The sequence below is a fragment of the Pseudorca crassidens genome, chromosome 15 (genome assembly GCF_039906515.1).
Source record: "Pseudorca crassidens isolate mPseCra1 chromosome 15, mPseCra1.hap1, whole genome shotgun sequence".
NCBI classification, from domain to species: domain Eukaryota; kingdom Metazoa; phylum Chordata; class Mammalia; order Artiodactyla; family Delphinidae; genus Pseudorca; species Pseudorca crassidens.
The window spans coordinates 37,265,195-37,286,967 of NC_090310.1; the positions used below are offsets into that span (position 1 = coordinate 37,265,195).

The 21,773-nt window shown below is 62.2% G+C and overlaps 1 protein-coding gene across 6 annotated transcripts; it reads left to right on the forward strand.

Annotated features, from left to right (window-relative positions):
- Nucleotides 1-3,371: 3,371 nt before the first annotated feature.
- Nucleotides 3,372-21,707, forward strand: CASKIN1 (CASK interacting protein 1). Of its 6 annotated transcripts, none has more exons than XM_067706976.1 (20): nucleotides 3,372-3,652; nucleotides 9,874-9,925; nucleotides 10,033-10,130; nucleotides 10,336-10,481; nucleotides 10,572-10,667; nucleotides 10,784-10,914; nucleotides 11,376-11,484; nucleotides 11,566-11,674; nucleotides 11,777-11,859; nucleotides 12,025-12,142; nucleotides 13,149-13,253; nucleotides 13,358-13,446; nucleotides 13,523-13,607; nucleotides 13,693-13,784; nucleotides 14,579-14,689; nucleotides 14,770-14,871; nucleotides 16,291-16,429; nucleotides 16,508-18,553; nucleotides 19,231-19,636; nucleotides 19,997-21,707. In XM_067706976.1, the coding sequence occupies exons 1-20, from the start codon at nucleotides 3,559-3,561 to the stop codon at nucleotides 20,091-20,093; spliced, it is 4,308 nt and encodes a 1,435-aa protein (XP_067563077.1). In that variant the 5' UTR covers nucleotides 3,372-3,558; the 3' UTR covers nucleotides 20,094-21,707. The 6 variants fall into 6 exon arrangements, with proteins under 6 accessions (XP_067563077.1, XP_067563075.1, XP_067563076.1 ...); XM_067706974.1 differs by having other exon boundaries at nucleotides 3,373-3,652; nucleotides 11,765-11,859; XM_067706975.1 differs by having other exon boundaries at nucleotides 3,373-3,652; nucleotides 11,765-11,859; nucleotides 13,152-13,253.
- Nucleotides 21,708-21,773: the final 66 nt, after the last annotated feature.

Consider the following 21,773-nt stretch of genomic DNA (forward strand, 5'->3'; position numbering starts at 1 on the left):
GGAGTGGCAGATGGATATGTGGGCTTGGAAGCCTGGGAGAGGAAGAGCCCTGTGAACCCTAGCACCTGAAGGATGTCCGGAGCAGGATAAACCCTGAGAGCCTGAGAGCGGGAGAGAGAGGTGAGAGCAAAGGAGGTCTGGAAGACTCAGCCAGATGTCTGTGGGGTATCTGTGGCCCAGGGGGGCAAGTCCTGAGCTGTCTGCCTTTTTGTGGGGACTCTGGGTGGAGGGCTGCACATGTCCCATGCCTATGGGTAACTGAGAGACCAGGCCAGGCTCCATGCCCAGCCTGAGCAGCCCCAGCATCTCTGCTGGGCAGGAAGGGGAGATAGGACCCATGGTTGTTGATCCCTTCTTATGTACCAAGCATCAGCTGAGCACTTTACAGAGGTGGCATCTTTGAGAAGATGGAAACCTTGGCAGCTATCATGCTTCATGCTCCCAGCAGCCCGTGAGGAGGGTACATTCGTCATCCCCAGTTTATACTTAAGGGGCTGGGCATCAGGGCTCTGGGGGGCTGGGAGGGGTACCAGGGAGTCCCTGAGCGGGCGCACAGCTGGTGGACAGGAGCAGGGGTTGCGCTGCTGCCAGGGGAAGGGGGAGGTTGCCGTGCAGCTGGGAAGGGGGCCAGCCCAGGCTGCAGTGAAGCAGCAGCCAGCTCTACTCCAGGCTGAGCCTCAGCAATTCTGCTGGCTCAGCGGCCCCTCCTCCTGGGATCGTCCTCGGAGGTCTGACTTCCTGGAGGGCTGCCCAAGTCCCACGCCTCTGCATCCTCATACCCCCAGCCAGAGTAGATGGCCTGCTGTACTGCCCCCGTCCCCAGGCTGGGGGGACCCCAGGAAGATTCACATCTCTGTTTCCAGATGGACCCTCCCATCAGCCTTGGACTGCAGGCAGAGCTGCTGACCCATTTTCCAGATGAGGCAGCTGAGCTTAGGGAGCTTGTCCCAGGTTCACTGGGCTGGTGGGTAGCGGATCTAGAATTCCTGACTCCTCCTAGGGCGTTAGCCTCACTTACCAGGATGAATCTAGTAGACTCTGTACAGCTTTCTTCCCAGGTCTGTCCTCCAGAAGGTGGACCACACAGCAAGTTGCCCAAGCCTAGGTCTGAGGAGTGACTAAGGGCTACCTGTTTGTTGGGTAGAGTTGGAGCTGGAGCTGGAAGTGGGCAGAGAACGGAGGTGAGGCAGCTGGAGGCAGGGGCCAATTCATTTCCCAGAGCTATGCGATAATTTGCAACTAGAACTTGGCCTTTCAGTTCATGATGAAGGTGTATTTGTCAAGGTAGGATGACAGAATATATTTTATTTAATACATTATTAGCATGATTTATAACATTTGAATACTTAGACATTTGGTGTGTGGGCCTCTGTTTGTACTCTTGCCCCAGCCCTGAAAATGTTAGGCTCAGGCCAGAGTGGTTTGCCTTAGCTAGCCAAAACATGAAAATAATGGTAAGGATAATAACTATCTTTTTTTTTTCTTTTGTAGTGTTTCCTGTGTGCTAGGCACACTGCTTGGCTCTGCAGACACGAAGATGAATAAAATGCAACTGCTACCCAGATGGCCCAGGTAGGAAGGCCCAAGAATATCACAATATCCACAGAAGCTATTTGCTGAGAACTTACTAAGTTCTGTGAGGTGCTTTATGAATAGCATCACAGTTAATCCTCAAATAATCTACTGAGAGGTATCATTCCCCCATTTTATGGAGGGGGAACTGAGACTCAGAAAGACAAAGTGACTGGAAAAACAAACCTGGTAAGAGGCAGATCTGGGACAAATGAAGAGGCCGATGTGGGTTCAAATCTCAGACTCATGACCTGGAGACTCTGGGACCTCAGGTGAGTCACTTGGCTTTTCTGAGCCTCACTTTCTTCATTTGTAAAAAGGGCACAGTAAGTCCAAGCTCATCTATGAAGTGACCAGCATGGTGCCTGACCCAGCAGGTGCCCAGGAATTGGTCACCATAAAGGGTGGGGGGAAGGGCCCTTGTGTTTAGGGACCCCTGTGGGAGCCCAGCACAGTGGGAGGCATAGGCTTGCTCCCTAAATTTCACAGAAGAGTCCACGGAGGGGACTGACCAGCTGTCCAGATCAGGGACTCCCAGTGCCTGCTGCTTGCCCTCCTCCACACTCTGGCCACCTTCTTCCTGGACCAGCTTGATGGCCTGGGCCATAGGGAGATGGGGGGGTGTCCAGCCATCATATGTGTGAACCTTCCCAAGGTTCTAACAACTTTGCCTGGTTGGGGTGATGATATGCCCCTCCCTGCAAATGAGGAAACTGAACCTGGGCCAGGACACAGACCCCAACCAGTCTGTCTCTAGAATGCTGCAGCCATGACAAGGTGAAGACCGGAGGCTAAGACCCAGGAGGTCAGAAGGGAGAGACCTCTGGATGTGTGGGGGGTGGGTGGGGGGAGGGTGAGTGTCAAGCAGAACAGTTCCCTGTGGGGCTGCCAGAATCTGTGCCTGGAGGCTGGGGGTAAGCAGGCTTCTGTGGGGTTCATACTGCTGCTGGGCAGGGCTGTAACCCCATTGGTGCTGCGAATGGGGGGACTGAAACCCCCTGGGTGGTAGACCTGAAGAGTTACACCCCAGTTGGTGCTGGGGATGGGGGAGCCGAGCCCCTCTTAGTGGTAAGTGTGAGGGGCTGAACCCCAGTTGGTGCTGGGCAGGTGCACTGAGGTTGGGGTTCGACTGAGGAGGGGGCGGTGGGGGGTCGCCTAGCATTGTTTGTGGAGAGAGCCAGAGGTTGCAGGGCATGAAGGTGCAGTTGCGGGAGGGGGAGGGCGGGTTCCCTGACACCGAATTCATTATTGGGAGATTCCTCTTCACAGTCCTTCGACACCTCCCACGGGAACCACGGGCCAGAAATGTCTGACAGCCCCCGGCGGGCCGGCTTCTGTGCCGCCGATGCCCGGGTATCTCCATGCCCAGGTCCCCGCCCGCCCACTGCCTGAGTCCCTCCCCCCGTGGGTCCCGCAGCCTCTGGAAGCCTCTCTCAGGCTCTGCCTGGCGCCGCCGCCGACTCGGGGCTCAGTGTCCGGCCCCCCGGCAGCTGCTGTCCCTAGCCCCTGGCGGTCGCCGGGGCCGCGGGGGGTCCGCAGAGGCCGGGCCTGATCCGCGCGGCCCGCACGTGGGGAGGGGGCGTCTCGGGAGGACGGGTCCTAATGTAGGGGCGGAGCCAAGGAGTCGGGCGCGCGGCCGGCGCGGGCGCACCGAGGTCAGCGGCCGCGGAAGGGGGACCCAGGCGTCCGGGAGGTGGCGCCAGGTGCCGCGCCCCCACCCAGCTCCCGCCGCCGCCGGCCCCCGCCCCGCTCCCGCCGCCGCCGGCCCCCGCCCCCGGGCCGCCCCCCGCCCGTGACGCGCTCCCCGCCCCCTCCGCGCCGGGAGACCGAGACCGAACCGGAGCCCGAGGACAGCGAGGGGCGCGGGCGGCGGAGGAGGCTGCGGGGGAGGGAGGAGGATGCGGCGGGTGCCGTGGGGCCGCCGCCGCCTCTGAGCCGCGCCGAGCGCACGGAGCTCAGCCGCGTCGCTGCGGCCCCGGTCGCGCCATGGGGAAGGAGCAGGAACTGGTGCAGGCGGTGAAGGCGGAGGACGTGGGGACCGCGCAGAGGCTGCTGCAGAGGCCGCGGCCCGGAAAGGCCAGTGAGTGCGGGGGGTACGGGGGGCGCGGAGAGCGGGCGCGAGCCGCGGCGCGCCCCGGGGCCGTCTCCAGCGCCGAGCCCCCCACCCCGCCCGGTGCAGGGCGGGGAGGGGGATGCTGTCGGGTCCCCGGGGGCGGGGCGGGGCCAGCAGTGCCCAGACCCTCCGTCTGCGCCCCCCGCTGCCAGCACTGAAGGAGGGGCTGTATCGAGTGCTAGGCCGTCACCTGAGCCCCCCAGCGGGCACCTGGCGGCACCCACCTTCCAGGCCGCAGGCATTCGCATCCCTCTCTCCTGCCTCCGTTCCCCTCCCTTCCCGGGCTGCGGGCTGACAGCTGGAGGTCTCTTCTGGGCCTTTAAAGGGCGAGGCGGATTCCCCCCCACGCCATGGAGAGAGGGAGGGGCCTCTTGCGGTAAGGGGAGACCACAGGGCTGACAGTCTCTGTCAGACCCCCTCCCCGCCCCATGTTTAATAACGTGCTTAGCAGGAAGGGGGGGTGGCAGGACCATGCTGGGGGTGTGGCTGCCCAGGCATGGCCGGCTGGGGGCCATTTACTGAAGGGGGAGCAGAGGCCCAAGGTCGCCCAGCCCAGGGCAGGCTGAGTTCGAGGTAGGTGCAGACCCTGGTCCTCTCTGGCTTCCCTGCTGGAAAATGAGACTGGGGGGGGAGGGGGTCTCCCACTGGCCATCCTGGGCTTGTTCTGTGGGGGTCCCAGGGGATGGTTGGAAGGTTGGTGCCCTGATCCCAGCACTCATCCCAGCTCAGCCTGGAGCCTCCCCCGGGGACTCTGGAGATGGATGGATGGGCGTGTGGACCAGCCGCGTGTGTGACTGCGCATGTATGGCCGTGTCAGTGTGTCAAGGCACCTGTGCGGGCGCGGGCAGGGCTCTGCTGGGTAGCAGGTGGGGTCTGGGTGCCCCGACTCCCCATGCCACCCCCTGGGACTGTATGTAAGCCAGGGAGGTACCCTCCCATCTCTCCAGGGGAGATGCTGAGAACTGAGACAGCCTCTGGGGCAGGTGGGGGTAGGTCCTTGAGCCCCAGGAGGACCCCTCCCACTGCAGCCCCTGCCTGGCTGCTACTATCTGCTCTGTGCAATTAGAGAGCTACACATCTGTGCCTCGCAAGAACACATACACAGGTGGGCCCTGCCTTCCACACCGGAGGCCCAGGGATAGTCTGCCAGTTAGGGCTGGCTTCAGGGCCTCAGTGTTCAGAAAGGGAGGGCTTTCAGGCAGAGGCAACCTTAGCTGAGCCTCAAAAGCAGGCTCAGGGATTGAGAGGTGGAAGGCAAGGCAAAGTCTTCCACCTAGTGGCCATCGACCTTGGGCACAGGCATCTCCAGTCTCTGGGCTTCAGTCTCCTCATCTGTAGGATGGGGACGTTTGTGGTCCCTGCTTCGTAGCATTGTTGTAAGGACAGCGAGTACACGCATGAAGCTCAGGCACTTAGTAAGTGCTCCGGAAGTGCTAACTGTGGCCATTCTCTAGACGGCCCAGGGCGGTGCGCCAAGGAAGTGGGGGGCATCAGATTTGGGGACTCCCTCCCCTTCTACTCTGGCCATCTGGGGGAGGTGTGGGGACCTTTACCTCTACCTGTGTCTCCGCCTAGATCTCTGCATTTGACCCTGCATGGCCTGGTCTCCGGGTAGGAGAGACACCTGCCCTGGCACCTGAATCTGGGCTCTCTGACTCACAGGGGCGGGCATAATAAATCAGATGGAGAAATCCCTCCATGAATTAGCTCGGTTGTCATGGCAACACTGGCCTGCTTTGGAGTAAGATGTATTTTGATTCAGCAAAGTACAGCTGGAGTTTGGGCCATGGGGTAGGGGCATCCAGCGGTGCTCCCTGGGGCCCCCAACTCCAGAGGTGTTCCCACGATTCTTGTTTCCACAGTCTCCTCCCTGTGCTGACACCTTCCCTTCACCCCACACCCCAGTGACACCCCAGGCTCTGTCAGCACCCCTATCCTGCCTGAAGGGAGCCTCCACTTACAGGCACAGGCACCGTCACCCTTAGCAATCATCCTTGAAGTGAAGAAGAGACTGCCAGGGAGAGAAAATACTGGGGTGGAGGTTGGTCTTCTGGGGTGTGGGCAGATACCCTGCCCTTCCTTCGGGCCCAACCTCCCCTTTCTTCCATTTCACTGAAGACTACGGCCAGCACTCCTGTGCTCACTCACCTTGGCCCACTAAGAGTTCCCTTCCAGCGTCTGGCTCAGAGCTGCCTGCCCTGGGGGATTTGAGAGGGTGCCTTTCTATGCTGGAGGCCACAGGGCTCAGCCAATCTGAGGTGGGAGCAGAGGAGGCCAAGACCACGTCCCTGTAGGAGACAGATGTGGCTCTGTGGAGGTGGCTTGTGGGTGGCTTCCGTGGTTGGAGGAGCATCTTGGCAGAGGGGTGGAGGGAGGCCACAAGGGTAGAGTGGAAAAGGGTCTGGGGTGGGCTCCCCTCAGGGCCTCTGCAGCTGGAGTTTGGAGGTGACTTCAAAGGTAGGGGTAGGGCTTCCCTGGTGGCGCTGTGGTTGAGAGTCCGCCTGCCGATGCAGGGGACGCGGGTTCGTGCCCCGGTCCGGGAAGATCCCACATGCCGCGGAGCGGCTGGGCCCGTGAGCCGTGGCCGCTGAGCCTGCACGTCCGGAGCCTGTGCTCCGCAACAGGAGAGGCCACAACAGTGAGAGGCCCGAGTACCGCAAAAAAAAAAAAAAAAAAAAAAGGTAGGGGTAGTATCAGGAGAGCAGTTAGAGGGCTGGGGTGATAGGAGACCGGAGAGCCCAAGTCATGGGGGCGGTCAGGGGCAAGGCATATGCACTATGACTGATGGCAATCTGTAGGACTTAGTGCCCTTGTGGAAAAGGGAAAGGGGCTCCTGGGGCCTTCAGCTTATCCCCACTTTCCCTCCTCTCTCCCACCTACCCAGGCCCCTGAAGCCGTGCTCTGCTCCAGCTTCATTCAGGGCACCTGTCTCCATGAGGTGCAGCCCCCCAGCCCCAGGCAGGCTGAAGTTCTGGGACCTTCCCGGGTGTCCAGTGTCCCCATGGGAATTGGGGGTGCTTCAAGACCTCAAGCCCCCCTTCATCCAATTCCAGTACTTTTCCTCTTTGAGGAGACCAGTGGCCGGAAGGGGGGCGGGGAAGATGACCTTAGCAAGATGCTCCTTCTCCTGTGGGGAGTGATCCCCTTCTGGATGGAGACACCCTCTCCCCACTGGTGTCTGTGTCACTTCCTGGGCCTCAATCTCCAGCCCCTCTGAGATTTCAGCACCTGCAGCTGTGACTGGGCAAGCAGGTGGGCCTGGCCTCGGGCGCCACTCAGAGCACCTGGCTCCGTAGCTGCCTGGGCACCCTGGCTGCGGGAGGGAGGAGAGCGAGCTGGCCTGGGAAGTCTTGTGGGGAGAAGCTGAGAACTGGCTACATGGGAACTAAGAAGGGTGGGGGGCAGCAGACATTAGAGTTGGGGGGCAGAGCCTTTTGGTGGGGGAATGTGCTGAGGGTGGGCTTGAGCAAGGCAGGGGTGCTTGGGGACAGCGATGCCTGGGCTCCCTTCAGCTTTACGACAAGGGACCGTGGCAGGCCCGGCCGCATAATCCACAGAGCCCAGCGCAAAATGAAAATGGTGGGGGGGTGACTTGTCCAAAAAAATAATAGGACTTCCCTGGTGGTCCAGTGGTTAAGACTCCACGCTTCCACTGCAGCGGGCGCGGGTTCAATCCCTGGTCAGGGAAGTTCCGCATGCCACAAGATGGGGCCAAAAAAACCCCCCAAAAACAAACAAAATAACAATCTCGTGACAGCAGAGCATCCAGCCAGGTGTGGGACTCTTCTGAGTGGTTGCACAGGTGACACACTTGAAGCCAGCTCTGGCAGGTGGACAAAGTGTGTGGGATGAGGGTACAGTTCAGTCACCAGTTACTGAGCACTGTGTGTGCACCTGGTACTGTTTTAGCCAGCAAGGATACGGCAGTGAGCAAAATAGATAAAAACCATTGTCCTCTTGGAGCCTGTAATTTAGTGATGGAGATGGACAATAAACAAGATAAATGGTGGTATGAGGGCTAAAGAGAAAAATACAACAGACACGAGATGGGAAGGGGATTACCGTTTTCTTTATTATTTATTATTTATTTTTTGGCCACACCGCACAGCTTGCAGGATCTTAGTTCCCCAACCAGGGACTGAACCTGGGCCATGGCAGTGAAAGTGCCGAGTCCTAACCACTGGACCACCAGGAAACTCCCAGGGGATTACCATTTTAGATGGGGGAGGAGGCTTTGACAAGCAGGTCTTGGATAGAGACCTGAAGGACATGAAGAGGGAATAATGGGGATAATTGAGAGAAGAATGGCTCACACACACACACACACACACACAGCATGTGCAAAGGCCCTGTGGCAGGGGAGACAGGTGTGTTGGAGTGCCATCAAGGAGGCTCAGGTGGCTGGAACAGGGGTGAGGAGGAAGTCGAAGTGAAAGGAGGGCTGCATCATACAGGGCTATTGTCCGGCTTTGACCTCCAACCCCATTGAGACAGGAGCAATGGGACCGGACCCATGTTCTAACGGGGTCCCCCTGACCTCAGTGGGTATGGAGGATGGACTGGAGGGGGCAGGGTGGAAATGGGGATGCCAGGGGGAGGTGATGGCAGTGGTCCTTCGAGGGATGCTGGCCTGGCCCAGGGTGGTGATGATGGTACTGGTGAGAAAGGGTAGGATTCCAGGTGTGCTTTGAAAGTGTCTTGAAAGTAGAGCCAACAGGATTGACCGATGGAGAAGTTATAAGGGCTCAAGGAAGGACCCAGGGCTGCCTACAAGGTTTTTCCCTGGACCACCACGCGGAAGGAGGGGTGGCACTGCTGCCAACTTAGACAGCCGGTAGCATCAGCCAAGTGTCTGAGGTGGGGGGAGGGGCAGGGGAGTGGAGATGCCTCTTGTCCTGGAGCCTCAGCTCTTCGGCTCTTCACCGGAGAAGCCCCTTGCTGGGGAGGGTGGGGTGGGATTCCTATAGGGCTAGTATTAGGAACTGCCACGTGCTGAGCTGACTCTGTGTCAGACCCTTCATGTGTTGTCTGGAGGCGCCCTTAGGCCTGTGAGGCTGGCCCTGTTAGACCCTTCGAGCTCACAGCCAAGGCCTCAGGGCTAGTAAGGGGCAGAGGGAGGATTTGAATTCAGGCCCGTCTGACTTTGTGGGCCATTGGGGGACCCACACCCTATATCCAAAAGCTGAGAACTGAGGCCGGAGCAGCCGGGGCTGCTGTTGGTCACAGAGCAGGCCCTGCAGCAGCCCCTCTGTGACTCGACTCCCTCAGCCCCCTGCCCCCATCCCTGTCCTGAGCCTGGACAAAGGGGCTTCTGTCCTGCCAGCCCCTCCCTCACAGAGTGATTGACCCACAAATGGTTTATGTAATCGTGGCCCAGACAGGCAGGGGATTGGCCCGAGTCCGGCTGGACCTGAGCCCACGGGGAGGGCATCGGTGGGCTCCCCTCCTCTGGCAGGCGGCTGGTGGAGGCCAGGACTGGGGACGCCCCGGGAGGAGACTGGGACCCCCAAGGGAGGGCTGGAGCCCCTCGGGCTTCAGGCGGGCTGACCCTGGGGCCTGCGCATGCCCCCATAGATGAGGGGGCCATTGTAATGTGGTTGCTTGGAGGCACTGGCCCACTTGCCTGCCTCCCCATCCTGCCCTGCCAAATGGGGCTCATCTACACAGGCCAGGCCCGGGGCTGGGAGTTGGGGGAGGCTGAACCCTGGAAATGCAGATCTTCCCCAGAGATACCCCCATTTCCGGGTGTTCCAGCCTTCCTGGGCCACCCCCGGCCCCATCTGGGTCCTTCTGAGAGACAGATTGGGCTGGCTCTCTCCCTCCCACCATTGGCAGGTGCTCAGCCAGCGTCTCAAGGGAGGGGGGTTCATGTGCACATGTGTGCGCCTGTGTGGGTGTACAGCCCTGGCTTCTGTTCCCAGACAGGGACAGGGCCTATGAACCTCCCAACGTCTTAGTTCAGTGGGAAACCAAGGGCCAAAAGCTGGTACCTGATGCTGAGTGCTGGAAACAGGGTTGAATGAATGAACGTTTCTAGACTAAAGACCTAGATAGCTTTGGCTCTGAGCCTGCCAGGGAGCTAGCCAGCCGCTCTCTGCCTGCTCTCTGTCTAGAGGGGGCTGGGACCCAGGTAGGCCTCAGTAGGGGCTGGACGGAGCCTCCCTCACCATGTCTCCTTCCCACCCCAGAGCTCCTGGGCTCCACCAAGAAGATCAATGTCAATTTCCAAGACCCAGATGGGTGAGTTCTCAGCCCGGGGAGATGTCAGTCTGGTATGGGGGTCAAGGACTCCTGGGGAAGGCAGGTTGCCCGGCTCCTTGCCCATACATGTCTGTCACCTGTCCCAGCTTTTCTGCCCTGCACCACGCAGCCCTGAATGGCAACACGGAATTGATCACCCTGCTGCTGGAGGCCCAGGCTGCTGTGGACATCAAGGACAACAAAGGCAAGGCCTGTCAGGGACCTCAGAGCCAGAGGCAGGGGGTCAAGGTCAAAATTGGGGTCCCTGGAGGCCAGGATGGCCCCTCAACTGAGGTCTCAGCCCCGGGTCTTGGTCTGGGTTGAGGCAGGTTCTCATGGGATCAGCGTCCTAGAAGTCAGGGTTGGGTTCAGGGTCAGGGGCTAGCTCCCAACCGCCCCCTTGCCCCCAGGCATGCGGCCGCTACACTATGCGGCCTGGCAGGGCCGGAAGGAGCCCATGAAGCTGGTGCTGAAGGCAGGCTCAGCGGTGAATGTCCCGTCTGATGAGGGCCACATCCCCCTGCACTTGGCGGCCCAGCATGGTCACTACGACGTGGTAAGGACCACCTCAAGGGTGACAGGGTGCCTGGGGCAGAATGAGCCCGACGGATGCATTGGGCCTGACCACACCCTGTGGTCCCTGCAGTCTGAGATGCTGCTCCAGCACCAGTCCAACCCGTGCATGGTGGACAACTCGGGGAAGACGCCCCTGGACCTTGCCTGTGAGTTCGGCCGCGTTGGGGTAAGTCTCCCCAGGGAGCTGAGTGGGACTCCAACAACTCCTGGGGTGGGAATGGGAGACAAACTGCAGCTCCCCACCCCATTCCTGGGCCCCCCTACTCTGACCCCTCCTTCCAGGTGGTCCAGCTGCTCCTGAGCAGCAACATGTGTGCGGCCTTGCTAGAGCCCCGGCCAGGGGACACCACCAACCCCAATGGCACCAGCCCCCTGCACCTGGCAGCCAAGAACGGCCACATCGACATCATCAGGTATGGCCGTGGGGAGGGGGCGGGGTAAGGGGCACCCAGCCTTGGGGTTCCTGCTCCTGGCTTGGCAATAAGACAGGAGCAGCCAGGGAGCCATGGGGATGTGGTGAGGTCTCTGGATACGAAGGATGCCTCAAGCCGCCCACATAAAGGATGTACTGGAGGGGGGTGGGGAGTGGTCTTCTATAGCCCCACAGCCTGTGCCACTTGCTGGGTGACCTTGAGGAGACTCTTAACTTCTCTGAGCCTCAGTTTCCTCATCCTTAAAGTGGGCATCGCAGCACTGTCTACACTAGGATGAGACGAGATAGGAGCGTGAAGGGTTAACACAGGGAGGGGTTGTCGGGGATGTGGGACAGGGTTAGCTCATCCTCAGCCCCCAGGAACTGGAGCCCGGCTTGGGGGTGCTGGGGCAGAGGACTCTCTGTGCAGGGCCCTGCCTGCTCCTCCTACCTCCCTGTCAGACTCCTCCTCCAAGCTGGCATTGACATTAACCGCCAGACCAAGTCCGGCACGGCCCTGCACGAGGCCGCACTCTGTGGGAAGACGGAAGTGGTTCGGCTGCTGCTCGATGTGAGTTAGGGGCCAGAGGGAGCTGGGGTCAAGTGGAGGTGTAGGGGGCTCCTGAGAGTCCTCACCCTCTGGCACATACAGAACGGGATCAATGCCCACGTGAGGAACACCTACAGCCAGACAGCCCTGGACATCGTGCACCAATTCACCACCTCCCAGGCCAGCAAGGAGATCAAGCAGCTGCTGCGAGGTGGGCCCGGGCGGGGCAAGGGGGCAGGGCTGGGGCCTGGGCCAGGCCGGCTCACAGGACTGGGGGGTCTGCCACCTCCTGTGTCCCCAGAGGCCTCGGCAGCCCTGCAGGTCCGGGCAACCAAGGATTATTGCAACAATTACGACCTGACCAGCCTCAACGTGAAAGCCGGGGACATTATCACAGTAAGGATGGCCTGGGGCTGCTGGAACAGGGATGAATGGGACCTGGGATGCTCCCCGCAACACCTGGCAGCAACTGGGGGGTATGAGCAGGAGGCCAAGGCCACCTACCCACTTGACATGGAGGGGTGTCTCCCTGAGCATGCTCCTCCCACCGTATCTGACCAGGTCCTCGAGCAGCATCCAGACGGCCGGTGGAAGGGCTGTATCCATGACAACAGGACAGGCAATGACCGTGTGGGCTACTTCCCTTCCTCCCTGGGCGAGGCCATCATCAAGCGAGCAGGCAAGTCCCACCTGGGGATGGGCTCGCGGGCCAGAAGGAAGCAGGTGCACGGCGTTTTGGGTGGTAGGGCAAGGATTGTCAGCTCTAGTCATTGCTAGGTGTGGGGTCCAGAGTGTGTCTTGCCAGCTGTCTCCTCATCAGCGTCCCCAGACCCACTCCTTCATGTATTCAACAGACATTGCATGCCAGGCACTAGGAGTAGATGGACGTCATTCTTGCTCCCAAGGAGCTTGCCCTCGGGGAGGGAGGGGAGAAGGGAACAGTAAAATAAATGTGGAAGGAAACGTACCAACCAGTGACACAGAGATTGCAGATGGAGACCCACTTTAGACAAGTGTGGACAGAGAAGACCCTGAGAAGTGGGAGGGGCTGGCCACAGGCAGAGCATTCCAGGCAGCAGGAACCACACGTGCAAAGGCACTGAAGCAGGACAGAGTGTGACTGTGTAAGGGTCCAAAGGAGCCCAGTGTGGCTGACTTGGTGACAGAGAGGGAGGGGGTGCAGGATGAGGCCATAGGGCCATGGAATGGCTTCAGATGGGGGACTGGTGTGATTGGTTTACCCCACAGAGAGGATATAGAGATTGACAGGCCGGGTGAGAGGGCAGAGGGGAGCCAGTTAGGAGGTGTGGCCAATCCACCCAAGGTCATCGAGTTCCCTGGGGTGAGGAGCCTGGACCCAGGCTCCTGGGGGCCTCCTCCCTCCCCCTGCTCCCCAGGCACAGAGGGGTTTGCACTCTCCTGCAATTCCCTACTCCCACCTACAGGACCACAGGATAGCCTGGCCTGCGCCCCTCTCTACCATGCTCTCCTGCTCTCAAATGTCCAAGGTTGGGAAGGGCCTTCTGAGGGTCGCTCAGCTCCTCGAACACAGGGCAGGAGGAGGCTGTACTGACCCCCCAGGCACGTGTGTGTCCAGCCTCTGCTCTGCGCAGACTTGGGGGCCAGGCCAGGGGATGCCCCAGGCCTGGGCCAGTCCAGGATTCAGGGAGACTGTGCTTGGCCAGCAGGTTCCCGAGCAGGCGCCGAACCAAGCCCACCCCAGGGATGCAGCTCAGCAGGGCCCTCTGCACCTCCCGAGGAGATCTGGGTGCTGAGGAAGCCATTTGCAGGTAGGTGGGGGCCTCTGGAGGGTGGTGGTGGTGGCACTTCTGCAAGGCAGCACCTGGGCTATGCAGGGCTGGCACTAGCTGATACTGCTCCCTCCTGCTGGCAGGCGGGGACCGCAGTGGCAGCTTGAGCAGTGTGGCCAGTGGCCGGATCAGCGGGGGCCACACCCTGCACGCAGGCTCTGAAGGGGTCAAGGTAGGTGGGTTGGTGGCAGGACCAGGATGGCCTGTGTCTAGAGCAGCACTGGCCAGCCAGCCTGTCTGGGTTGCAGCTCCTGGCCACGGTGCTCTCCCAGAAGTCTGTCTCCGACTCCAGCCCCGGGGACAGCCCTGTCAAGCCTCCGGAGGGCTTTTCAGGTAAGAGCAAGGACACAGCACTGCTGGCCTGGCCGGGAGGTAGCCCCCAGGCAGCCATTGCCCCACCATACCCTCTCGTCCCCAGGTGCCACCCGGTCCCAGACTCCAGTGACCCATGCCGGGCAGGTCTATGGGGAGCAGCCATCCAAAAAGCTGGAGACAGCATCGGAGGGCAAGGTACAAGGCCTGGGCCGGCTGCAGGTGGGGGGGCACCCAGGGCAGCCTGCCTGGCTTGGCCGCAGCATGGCCAGGGCCCTTGACAGGCCGGGCCCGTCCTTCTGTTGGTCTGTCAGTCTGTGTGTGTAGCTGTTGTCTCTTGTACACGCTGTGCGTGTAAGCTAGTGTGTCTAGGAAGTGTGACACAGGTGTGAGGTGAGTGGGGGTGTGTTTGTGTGGCTGGTGTGATTGTGATGCGGGCACATGTGCACGTGTGTGTGTGTGGAATGGCATGGATGTGAGTCAAGCCAAGGCGTGTATGTGGGTGAGACAGGTCCTGTGTGCATGCACCTGCGTGCTAGGGCGGGCATGAGCTGCTGGCTGAGTCCTCCTGCATTCCTCTGAGTAGAGCCCACCTTCTGGGGTGTAGAGGGGAAGCACTAAATTGCCCCGCCTGAGGCCCCATTCCCAGAGCCCCTCACACGGGGCCACACTGCAGGGTGTCTCTGGTCCAGGAATGGGGGGGACGGTCAGGGAGGCCTGTGATGTGGACAGCAGCTGGACCCTCCTGGTGGAGATCACAGAAGGAGGCCGAGGTGCTGGACAGTGCTCAAGACAGCGGCACCCAGGACCACAGAGCGAGGAGGAGCACCCGGGCCAGGCTGACGGGGCCTGGCTGCAGACGGCCCAGCGGACAGCAGATTGCACTGCGTGGTCTTCAGCTGAGCAGAGAAGGAGGCGCCGCGGTGGCTGGGGTGCATGCCTGGCGGGGGAGCAGGCGGGCAAGCCTGCAGCGGGTGCCTTGTGTCTTCCAGGGCGCCGAGGCTGTCAGCCAGTGGCTTGCCACGTTCCAGCTGCAGCTCTACGCCCCCAACTTCATCAGCGCCGGCTATGACCTGCCCACCATCAGCCGCATGACCCCTGAGGTGAGCTGCCCGAAGGCTATCTACCAGCTGACCCAGAGATGGGCCCCCAGCCTCTGCTAATGGGCCTCTCCTCCACCTAGGACCTCACGGCCATCGGGGTCACCAAGCCAGGCCACCGGAAGAAGATCACTGCAGAGATCAGCGGCCTGAGCATCCCCGACTGGCTGCCTGAGCACAAACCCGTAAGGCCCCCTGCACCCCAGTGGCCAGTCCCAGGTTGGGCAGACAGACAGACAGCCTGCCTGCCTCCCTGGCTACAGCCCACCCCTGCCCTCCGGGGAGTCCAGAGAGAGGAGAGCAGAGGATGACCTCTGTTTGTCCGTCAGGGGCACTGGGGCCTGCCTCCCTGGGGCAGGGGCAGGGGCAGTGGTGACCACCTCTGAGGGCTGTCAGGGCAAGGGGAGCCTGAAGCCTGGAGAGTCCCCATCTCCACTGTGTGTTCCACACTCAGGCAGCCACACAGGGCCACCGGAGCCACCCGGCACACCACAGCACTGCCCATCACACACCCACCCAGACACTGCAGGGGGCCATGGGGATGGGACGTGCTTGCACACACCCAGGCACATGTATGGGGAAGACGCTTGTGTGTGCTTCGGGTACCCAGCACGCGTATGCTAAATACATTCAAGGCACCCACTGGTGACTGCACACACTGGCTGACAGCCGCACCAGCCGCGGCCCGTGCTGTCACGAACAGTCAGTCTGTGGTGGGACAGGCTCTGGGCTGGGAGAAGATGGGCCCAGGGCCTGTCACATCCATGCTGCCTCTCTGGGCCTTGCGCTGTGCTTTGGGCTCCCACCCGTCTGTGAGGGAGATGCCATGGCCACCGAGAGCCCCAGGGCTGTGGGTTGGTGACAGGTGGGTTTGTGCTCATCCACTCTGCCTCACCCCACTCAGTCAGCGGCTCAGGGGTCCTCCCAGCCAGCACGTCTGGGTCCCAGGGGCTTCACTTTGCTTGTGCACCCAAGGAGGTGACCGAGTGTCCTGTGTTGGTGCATGAGTGACATCCAGCTGGGAGTGTGGACGGGTGAATGCCATTCAGGGAGCCAGCCACCGGTGGTTCTGGGTGAAGACCATCACAGATATTTGCCAGGCGTGTGACGAGGCTGTGTGACGTGTGCCTGATGCTGGTGGGGAAGTGGTGAGAGGGCGTGAGCATGACTCAGAGGGGTGTCAGTGCCCGTGGATGGCTGGGATGCAGGGTGTGTGTATACACGTATCTGGTCGGTGGTGCTGTGTATCTGTGTCCATGACGTGTGTGGTGTGTCCACGTGGATGCTGTCCCCACGGCTGCCTGGGCAGGTGAGGAAGCGCATTCTTCCGCCAGAAGTGCATTCTTCCCCCTCCCCCAAAGGGTATCCTGAGGAGAGAGTCACCCCTCTGTGTGTGTTTGCATATGTTCTCAAGTGTGTGTGAGCTGGCCTTGGGCTCCTGTCAAGGCTGCACTGTCTCCAAAGCTGACGCCTCGGGCCTGTCTGTTTGTCCTTCCGTCTCTCTGTGCCAGGCTGGCCCGGTGCCCTCTCCTCTGACAGCTCTGAGTAATAGGCAGGGTGTGGGCAGCCAGCTCGGGCTGCCCTCTGTGTCCCCTGCTCCGTAGGCTAACCTGGCCATGTGGCTGTCCATGATTGGCCTGGCTCAGTACTACAAGGTGCTGGTGGACAACGGCTACGAGAACATCGACTTCATCACCGACATCACCTGGGAAGACCTGCAGGAGATCGGCATCACCAAGCTGGGTGAGGCCCCACCCCGCCCCCACTGCCTCCTGGTCCCCGCCACCCTCCCTGGCCTGACCTGCCCCCCGCCTGACTCAGGACACCAGAAGAAGTTGATGCTGGCAGTGAGGAAACTGGCAGAGCTGCAGAAGGCAGAGTACGCCAAGTATGAGGGGGGACCCCTGCGCCGGAAGGTACCACAGTCACTTGAAGTGATGGCCATCGAGTCGCCACCCCCACCCGAGCCTGCCCCGGCTGACTGCCAGTCTCCTAAGATGACCACCTTCCAGGACAGTGAGCTCAGCGGTGAGCTGCAGGCTGCCCTGACGGGCCCGGCTGAAGGGGCTGCCGCTGCCGCTGCCCCTACTGAGAAGCCCTCCAACCACCTGCCACCCACCCCAAGGGCCTCCATGCGGCAGGAGCCCAGCCTGGGTGGGCGGGCACGGCACATGAGCAGTTCTCAGGAGCTGCTGGGCGACGGGCCCCCAGGGCCTGGCAGCCCCATGTCACGAAGCCAGGAATACCTGCTGGAGGAGGGGCCGGCCCCGGGTACCCCCCCCAAGGAGGCCCGGCCCAGCCGCCACGGCCACAGCGTCAAGCGGGCCAGTGTACCCCCAGTGCCTGGCAAGCCGCGGCAGGTCCTTCCACCAGGTACCAGCCACTTCACGCCCCCCCAGACTCCCACAAAAGCCCGGCCAGGCTCCCCGCAAGCCCTGGGGGGGCCTCATGGTCCAGCCCCAGCCACAGCCAAGGTGAAGCCCACCCCACAGCTGCTGCCACCGATGGAGCGACCCATGTCACCCCGCTCGCTGCCTCAGTCACCCACACACCGTGGCTTTGCCTACGTGCTGCCCCAACCCGTGGAGAGCGAGACAGGGCCGGCTGCTCCGGGGCCTGCGCCTGCGGCCGTGCCCGCGCCTGTGCCCACGCTGTGCCTGCCCCCTGAGGCCGACATGGAGTCAGGGCGGCCCAAGAAGCGTGCCCACAGCCTGAATCGCTATGCGGCGTCTGACAGCGAGCCGGAGCGGGACGAGCTGCTGGTGCCGGCCACGGTGGGGCCCTACGCCACAGTCCAGCGGCGTGTGGGCCGCAGCCACTCGGTGCGGGCACCTGCTGGCGCTGACAAGAACGTCAACCGCAGCCAGTCGTTTGCTGTGCGGCCGCGAAAGAAGGGCCCACCCCCACCCCCACCCAAGCGCTCCAGCTCATCCATGGCCAGTGCCAACCTGGCTGATGAGTCAGTGCCAGATGCGGAGACTGAGGTGGCTGGGGCTGAGGACGGCCGGCTGGGGGTCCGGGCACAGCGCCGGCGGGCTAGTGACCTGGCTGGCAGTGTGGACACAGGAAGCGCTGGCAGCGTGAAGAGCATTGCAGCCATGCTCGAGCTGTCATCCATTGGGGGTGGGGGCCGGGCAGCCCGCAGGCCCCCTGAGGGCCACCCCATGCTTCGCCCCGCCAGCCCAGAGCCAGGCCGGGTGGCAACGGTGTTGGCCTCGGTGAAGCACAAGGAGGCCATTGGGCCTGACGGCGAGGTGGTGAACCGGCGCCGCACACTGAGTGGGCCTGTCACAGGACTTCTGGCCACTGCTCGCCGGGGTCCGGGAGAGCCAGGGGGGCCTGCAGATCACGGCCACGTTGTGGAAGATGGCGCTACCCGGCAGCGGCCTCGAGGTCCAGCCAAGGGTGAGACGGGTGTGGAGGGCCCACCACTGGCCAGGGTGGAGGCCAGTGCCACGCTCAAGAGGCGCATCCGAGCCAAGCAGAGCCAGCAGGAGAATGTCAAGTTCATCCTCACTGAGTCCGACACGGTCAAGCGCCGGCCCAAGGCCAAGGAGAGGGAGGCAGGTCCCGAGCCTCCCCTACCACCACTGTCCGTGTACCAGAATGGAACAGGCACTGTGCGCCGCCATCCGGCCTCTGAGCAGGCTGGGCCCCCAGAGCTGCCCCCGCCACCGCCACCCGCTGAGCCCCCGCCCTCTGACCTGTTGCACCTGCCCCCGCTGCCCCCGCCAGACAGTGATGCCCGGAAGCCGGCCAAGCCACCTGTCTCTCCCAAGCCCATTCTGGCTCAGCCCGTGCCCAAGATCCAGGGCTCACCCACACCTGCCTCCAAGAAGGTGCCACTGCCAGGTCCTGGCAGCCCAGGTAGGTTGCAGGGAACCAGCTGGGGAAGGGCCCTCCTCCAGCTCCCCATGCCATGGTCTGAGGGGTTTTCCACTTCTTGGATTTGATGAAGGCCAGGTGGAGTGGGGTGGGAAAGTATCCTCAGACCCTCTCGTCCATCCACCCACTGGACCACTTCACCAACGAGAGCTGAGACAAGGGTGGATGATCCTTACATTCCTCAGCGAAGGAGACACAGAAACCCATGAATAGCAGCACCTGTGGAAGGAGGACAGGCCCACGATGCTGGAAGGCTAAGGGAGGATTCTGACCTGGCTGTAAAATGACCCAAGCACAGGAGGGAGGGGAGAGACTTCCAGGCAGAAGGATCAGAGGTGCAAAGGCCCTGTGGCATTCAAGCAACGGAAGGGCCGGTGTCTGCAACAGGCCATACCTGGAGGGGAATGGAGGTGGGGGGCGGACCGGGTGGGGTTTGGAAGCAGTGACCCAAGCAGGCCTGCACAGGGAAGCGCGCGCTCCCTGGCAGCCTCAGGGAGGCCGGGGGCGGAGGGCTGGAGCTGGAGCCCGGCGGCAGTGCAAAGGGCGTTATCTCTAATTCCGGGTTCGAGGCAGGGCGCTTGGGCAGGGCTTATGCCGGGATGGGCAGCGCGCGCGCCGCGCGACCTCCCACCCCGGTGCGACTCTCTTCTTCCCCGCAGAGGTGAAGCGTGCCCACGGCACGCCGCCGCCCGTGTCTCCCAAGCCGCCACCACCGCCCACGGCGCCCAAGCCGGCCAAGGCAGCGGCGGGGCTGCAGTCGGGCAGCGCCAGCCCGTCGCCCTCGCCGGCACGCCAGCCGCCTGCTGCCCTCACCAAGCCCGCCAGCACGCCACCTTCGCTGAGTGCCAGCCCGGCCAGGCCCCCGTCCCCCGGTGTGCCCGCGCTGCACGTGCCCGCCAAGCCGCCGCGCGCTGCTGCAGCGGTAGCCGGGCCCCCCGCCGCGCCCGACGGCGCCTCGCCGGGGGACAGCGCCAGGCAGAAGCTTGAGGAGACAAGCGCGTGCCTGGCGGCGGCGCTGCAAGCCGTAGAAGAGAAGATCCGACAGGAGGACGCGCAAGGCTCGCGGTAGGTGCAGGACCCGGTCCGGCGTGGGCGTAGGTGGGGGGCTGTGCGCTCCCGCGGCGGGTGCACACCTGGAGGCTGCCCGGCGAGAGCGGGGCCGAGTTGCGCCGGGCCCGAGTTGCGCCGGGCACGGCCTGGCGTGGGCGGGGCTCTACGAGCTGCCCCAGTCCCCGACAGAGGCTACTGTGAGTGGGCAGGGGGCGGAGCGGGGCAGATGTGGGGAGTACGTGGACTGATCCGGCCCCGCCCCTGAATGCGGGGGCGTGGCCTCCGCGAGGGGCGGGACTTCGCGCTGAATGGGCGGGACATGGGGGCTGGAAGTTCTGCGCTGACCCAGCCAGTTCACGCTGCGCCCGCCCCCAGCCCCTCGGCCGCCGAGAAGAGCACCGGCAGCATCCTGGACGACATTGGCAGCATGTTTGACGACCTGGCCGACCAGCTGGACGCCATGCTGGAGTGACGCGGCCGCCCAAGTTCGGCCCACCCGCGCCGCCTGGGCTCCGGCCCGCACACTGACCTTTACCTCAGGATGGGTACCTCTGGGGGCGGCGCGAGCGGGCAGGGCGGTGGACCAAGGGGGAGGGGTGCAGGGGGCAGCCCGCTAGGCGGCCGCGGGCACGAGGCGGGGGTGGGCCGTTCTGTCCAGACCCCGCACAAGCACAACTCCTACCCCTGGGCCCAGCTTGGAGGACTGCCTGGTTGGTGGACCCAAGGGCTCTTGGCAGATGCTGCTGCCTTGTGGGTGCCCTTCCTTATCTGCTGCTCCCTGTGCAATAACTGCTGGGCCACCTGTCCACCCACCACCAGGCTCTGCCCGCTGTGGGTGGAGGAGGGGAAACTCCTGAACCGCCTGCCCTGAGTCCAGGTTGGGTCCACCCTGGGAGGCAGCGGGAGGGGGGCAGCTGCTGTAGCCTCCTCCCCAATCTGTGGCAGAGCACAGGCCTATGCCCAGCACAGAACTGCCCATTGGGGACCTCTGCCAGCCACTCCAGCGCAGCACAAGGGGCTGGGGTTGGGCCCCCTGCCCCACTGCACCCCCCTCCCTAAATATAAGCTATTGAAGAGTATTAATTTATTGGGAATAAGCTGAGGCAGATTTCCCCAGAGAAATAAAAAGGTATAACTTTAACAAATATATATTTAAAGAAAGAAGAAGTATTATTGATTCTATAGAAAACCATTTACCAACTGCAAGGACGCTGGAGTCCAGCTCAAGACAAAAGCTGTTAGAGGCCCCGGCCATCTGTCTGTGTATCCTTCCCTCCCTCTGTCCAGGAGTGGCCAGACCCCCGGGCCCAGTAGCACAAACAGGAGGCTGGGGTCTGGGGGAGGGGTCTGTGCTCCGCCAGGGCCTTCCCTCTGCTCTCTCTCCTAACTTCTCTGCATCTGAAGAACTTGAAGGATGTGCCTTGCTCGCCGCTGGGCTGTGTCATCCACGCCGTGGAGACAGTGGGGAGGGCTCTGCCTCTCCCATGGGTGCTGGTGTTAGGGTGCATCTGGGCTTCAGGGGAGCTGTGTGCATAGCGTGGTGAACGTGGGCGCGTCAGTTGGGTGACAGCAGTGGGTGCAGGGCATGCATGCCAAGCTGCATGTGGTGCGTGTGAGGGTGTGCCCAACCCTCCCTCCTTGGGGCCCTGAGCTGGCCCCACGCAGCCAGCCCACCCCCACTCCAGTTCCTACAGACGCTCTGCTCATGGTCTGAGGCCGTGTTGTGTGGTCGTTCTCGCCTTCTTCCTCCGTCTCCCCACTCCAAAAACTACTGACTGGCCTCCTCTACTGTGTCTGCTGATCCACGTGTTGGGCACGACTTTGACATTTCTTAACAAAAAAGAGAATTAAAAAGCGCCGAAAACCAGCGATTGTGATTCGGGTGGGCTGAGGGGGTCTGCCAAGGTGGTGCCTGGGTGTGTGGGGCCCCTTCCAGTGGTCATGTGCTGGCACGTCCCCGGGTGGGTGGGCCTGGCCAGCTACCTGGCCTCTCCTCAGTGGGTGGCCCAGGCCAGGACCAGCAGGTGGGGAGGGGGGGTCCGGGCAGGGAGCTACTGTCAGCTGTCAATAAACAGCAGAATATGGAGCTGCCTGGCTCACTTTTTTGGGGTATGTACATTGGGGCAAGTGGGGGGCTAGCCTGTTCCCGACA